Source organism: Polistes canadensis, unplaced genomic scaffold (genome assembly GCF_001313835.1).
Source record: "Polistes canadensis isolate GaletaPanama2010 unplaced genomic scaffold, ASM131383v1 scaffold_8, whole genome shotgun sequence".
Classification (NCBI taxonomy): Eukaryota; Metazoa; Arthropoda; class Insecta; order Hymenoptera; family Vespidae; genus Polistes; species Polistes canadensis.
Window position 1 is genome coordinate 1508300 of NW_014569555.1, and position 5585 is coordinate 1513884.

The 5585-nt window shown below is 34.1% G+C and overlaps 1 protein-coding gene across 1 annotated transcript in view; it reads right to left on the reverse strand.

Annotated features, from left to right (window-relative positions):
• Positions 1-20: 20 nt before the first annotated feature.
• Positions 21-5585, reverse strand: part of LOC106792046 — a 75295-nt gene continuing 69730 nt past the window's right edge. The window contains exons 4-6 of the mRNA XM_014758158.1: positions 561-742; positions 333-464; positions 21-231 (exon numbers count right to left, since the gene is read on the reverse strand). Coding sequence (XP_014613644.1) covers positions 87-231; positions 333-464; positions 561-742 — 459 coding nt within the window. The 3' untranslated portion in view covers positions 21-86. The remainder of the gene's footprint in view (positions 232-332; positions 465-560; positions 743-5585) is intronic.

Genomic DNA, 5585 nt, shown 5'->3' on the forward strand with positions numbered 1-5585 from the left:
TTTTTTTTTTTTTTTTTTTTTTTTTTTTCATTCTTCTTTCGTTTCTTCTTCCTTCTTGACAAAAGTCAATTTTTTGTATTCTTTACCTAACTTCTATATCGATGGTTGAAGCTCGTACCAAAATTGATGATAGCGTCGAACTTGTCCCTTTTTCTAGGACATTTACCTTCTCGCCTCATGTACTCGCCAAATTCGCAGATAGGTATCACACATTCGTTATTTTGAATGCATCTGTAAAAAATAAATGATTTTAAATTTGGATATTAAATAATCATAGGATAGGATAGGATAAATAATGTTATTTCGAAATGAAAATTAATTAGTATACTTACAATCTGTCGCTCAAAGAAAAATATCCTTTTCCGCGTTTCGTTTTGATGCAGTTTTGATTATATTCGTAACAGTAACATTGGCACTCTCCGTCCTGCGTGATTTTCGGTGTAAATTCTGAAGGACATCGGCACCTGTCGATTCGATTATCACGAATGAATTATTTTCTCTCTTATATTAATTAAAAATCAATTTAATTTTGTATAGATTAATGTTAATTATAGACTTACGATTTTCTTGGCGGTGCTCTCCTCATATTTTGCGGCTGCGGAGAGAGCTGATGGTGACGATAGAATCTCTGCTCGAGGGATTTCTCGTTCGTATCGTATTCGGATTTTTCTCTACATTCGCATTCCGTGTGATTGTAAAATGATAATTTTTCCACCACGCTTGCACCAAGGATGCTTGTCATCTGTAATAAGATAAATAAGAAAAACCAACAATTAATTGATTAGTAAATGTACCACAAAAGTATCAAATATTTGTGCAATTTGTTTATATTCAATATTTAGAAATATTTCGTAAAAGATCTCTATTACGTTTTTAATTTAAAAGTTAACAAATGTATTCGATGCACTAGCGCAAACATATGAACGTAAAAGTGGCGTTACAGTAAATTGCAAAGTATAATTATCAAATGTGTTATTTATTCGAACAGTAGAGTATTTAAAAATATTTAATACGATCTCGCGAATTCCTTATTTATTTTGGTTATTTTTAATGAAAAAAAAAAAATAACAAATTAGCTCTATTACATCGATGTATTATAGCAGCAGACATCTGGACGCAAACTGGCATTTGTCCCAGTTCGTTTAATCGTGCTACTTGAACGAGTCGGGCGTTGTTGCGAGAGTTGTACTCCGGAATAAAATCGTGAGTTGATAAAAAATATTACTAACGATCGTTCGGTATCACTTCGTTACTAATTGAGCTCAATTAACCTGACTCGCTTGTATCTGCCTTATAAAACGAATGATACGAGTAAAACTTAGCCGTGCAGAAAAAGAGAGAAAAAGAGATGACCCGCGTTACGGTGAGTCGCGTTTAGACGTGTCTTTAATTAACTTTAATTGCCCTAAGTCAATGTTTGCACGTACCGATTTCCGCTTGGATATCTTACGTGATTCGATTATGCGATTTTTCTCCCCCCCCCCCATTCTCCCATCTTTATTTTCATTTTATATTTTTACGTCTCGTTTCTTTCTAATTTTCTTTTTTTTTTCTTTTTGTCGTTCTTGTGTTGCTCTCGTTGAATCAGACATGATTAACAAATTTTTTTTTCTCTTCAGTCATTTCTTGCTTCAATAACCTCAATGAAGACATTAAGGAGGAATAAAAGCCTCAGGAAACATTATCCTTAAGTGTCTCGATGAATAATTGTCTTATCATTAGACTAATAAGAAAAAAAAAAAAGAAGAAAAAGAGAATCACATAAAAATAACAATTCAAGGGGATCACGAAGATCGTATGAGATCGATCGCTCAGTTAACTCGTGTCAGACACGATACATGATCGAATCGTTTGCTCGATGACAATAGGCTAGCGGAACGAAATGCAGTGATCGTAGACTCGAAGGTGCCACCGATCAATCGCGTCACGATTACGTTTATGGAATCCTATGGTGAGGGGGGCAAAATGGTTATGGTAACGTTCGATCACGAAGTTACATAGAGCTTGAACCAACATCATTTATTAACACATGAAATATATCTTGAGAAATGTTAAAGGGGAGTCTAACGAAGCTAAAGAATGGATATATGATTTTAAAATGGGCTATGTCAGAACGTTAAGTGAACTAACATAATAGGTATTTTTTGCCGTCATGGTTGTGTATATTATTCTTATCTTGAAATCAACATTAAGAATAGTCATCAATTTTTGATCGAATACGATCGATCGTTCCGTTTTCTCAGGTTGTATTTTTAATATAATTATAATATAACCGCTATAGTTATTTGAACTTGGTAAAGGAATGAATAATGATGATGATGATGATGATAATAATGGCATATGATCGTTATAGAACAAAGGATAAATGTTCGATACGAATGCATTAAGTGAAGTTGAAGGAAAAAAAGATATAGGAGCAAACGAGTGACAAATTACGATACCGGATTCCGAGGGTGGCTTATCTCTTTTATATTATTATTTCTTATTAAGCGTCCTACTTGATCTCATCTTGTCTGCTTCTATTTCTCTCATTCCCGTATTTCTTTTTATTCATTGGTCGTTGACAAAGCGCAAAGATCCGGCAGGATCTTTGCAATACGAGCCGCATCTATACTCCCTTATTTCTCTTTCTTCATCTTCTTCTTCTTCATCTTCTTTCTTCCTTCCTTCCTTTCTTCCTTTCTTTCTTCCCTTCATTCGTCCATTCCCTCTTTCTTTCTTTCTTTATTTCACGTGTGCATGCTGTCAAGTCGGTACACCAGGATTGAGATTCGCGATCGTCCCTGACGAATAGCCCGACCGAGAGATCGTGGTCATAAATTTAATGTCTCCGAGACACACGAAGGATAAACCCTTGAAGTTTACCTCCATAGTTTCGAATGCATTCTCTGGTCGGTATAATGTCTACATAATGCTCGTACTTGTGGTTCGTTGTTATTTATCCATTTAGGAAAAGAAAAATAACTTTAGAATCGATCACTATTTCCAAGATAAAAATATTATTGGTATTTGTTCATAATCAAGTAAAGTTGAGGGTACTACATCGAAGTATCTACAAACTACTCATGATATTTAAAGTCAACTACGAAGCTTGTTGTCGGTAGCGTTTGAGTTAAGGTTACCGACCTTAGTTTTAACCATGCGACGGACGGATTCTCAATCGTACCTTCAACCACCCCCGTAGCTTAACTTCGTGACAGCCGGAAGATTACAGAGCGGCTTCGAGATAGAAATCGGATCGGTCGAGGAGAATCGAGAGTCTCTCTCTCCAATCGGATAACGATCAGAGGGAGTATTCCTAATGTCACTCGTAACAGGAAGTTTAAGTTTGTACGTATATAATACTTACTTGTAAATGTAGGTAAAATGAACTTTGATCGGGGATCCGATTATACCCCTGAGTTTCGTTACTTTCAACGATTGAAGAATTTATTTCAACATTTATTAAGATTCTTATCACGATAGATAAATATTGGTCTGTTCGAATAGTTCGTGTCGATTTATATATATATGTATATTCGAATAATATTATTTAACATACATACACAGATGTTTCTTAAAATCGAATAGTACAATATTAATTCGAATATTTATCAATAACGTTAAAGGATTCTTTTTCTCGATCTTTTTTTTTTTTAATAATAGATCGAAAAAATAATTCGATAATTCGTTCACGAGGTCTACAATTTTTCCTGTAATTTTGCATAGAATACGAGTTATTAAGTAAAGTTCAGGCGGGTTGATTCGTGGTAGGTAAAACGGCGAATCCAGGAATTTAATCCCCCGCTAAGACAATTTTCTCCGGGTGGGAAGAGAGCAGCAGCTGACCGGACGGCTCATTAACATTCGCCGTATCTTGCCGGGGGCACCCACTCGTGAATGAAACACAAGAAGGAGGCACGAAATCACGTGCGCGCTGGATAACACCGAGCGGTGAACCGTGCGAAGAAGTGGAAGCAACACGGCTTCCACTAGGAAGCCTATCCTGCGATTTCGACGTTGCTCACGAATTTCATCCTCGTGCCTTCTTACTTCTTGGATCGTTTCGTTCGTTCGTTCGTTCGTTCGTTCCATCGCACGATCGTGATCGACACGCTTCGACAATGTTTTCGTGTTATATCGGTACAAATACAAATCGTTCCTAATTTCTCGTTTGTTTTCGATTAAAATATTATAATAAATGTATATATATATAAGAAATAAGTTTATTACGAAATTATATTTGTTTTTTTTCGGATTTATGTAATTTTAGAGAGACACGTTAAGAAACTATGTAAGATACTCGCGATCGTTTAATCAAAAAAATAAATCAACGAGATCGTGGGGTATAATCGATGTATTTAGTTTCTTTTTCGATTTGTTGCTTTTTGATTTAAGCGATTACTTAAAGAACTTTCTAGATGCGATGTCGAATAGATAATATCTCCACTTTGGAAAGTAACCTCGTGGGCGTCGAATCGTGTGATACCAGAAAGTGATTTGATAAAACACGACGCGTTTTCCTTACTGTTCGTTCTCACGCGATTCCTTACCATTTTTATTATTAAAATACGAAACTATACGCACTTTCGCTCTCTTACATGGAAATTAAGAACTTCTCTCCTCTTATGCATTACATTTTCTCGACCAATCATTTTCATCAACATTCTTTTCATTCGCGGTATCATAAAGATATGCATACCCTCGGAATCAAGTTTTTATCATCTTTCTGTATATAATTCTTGAAAATTTTGCATCGATAGTACCATTTATTCCTTGGTAAACGTTAAATGTTACCGTGTCGCAACAAATTACATCGATGAACATAATAATCCGACAACAACAACAACAACAAAAAACGATCATAATTGCGATAGGAATGCAGTTACGGTACGAACGGAATTTCATTTGAACTTTTCGTTGCACATTGATGATCCGTAAGAATATAAAAAATACGTTTAGTATTTATATTTAATTAATCGCGTATCTTGTTGCAAATCTAATATATAAATCTATCTAACGAATGCAGTTTAGAAATGTCATAGATATTGCACATTTTTCTTAATTAATTAACGAGATATTAATACGAGATAAGTCAGATTAATCGATAAGTTATTCAAAATCGTATTCGTTTAATTTCGAAATGTCTTTTGATCCGAGATGACGTATTTCGCGCAAGCGATCTGATACACAAGGATATCGAATATCCTGAAGTGTGAGGTCGCATATCTTGGAAGATAATCGAGCTTCGAACGAACGATCATCCTTAATTATTTTATGAAAAAAAGAAAAAAGAAAAAATACGAAGGATGGAATTTTTATACACTTTATTAAAGATTGAAAACGTAACCCGTTCGATAAAAAATTCGTTTTATATAGCTCCTTAAAGCCTTGCCGGAAGTGAAACTTTCCAATTTATTATCACAAAAAAGTCAATTAAATTCAATTAAGTTCGGTTATAGCAAATAATGTTTTGTATATTCGTATATTTGATATATTCGAACGAATATGTGTATATATATTTTTAACAATATTAATTAAAAATATATAAATTATATAAAAATATAAAATATTTTCAAATATACAAAATTTATATTATAAATAAT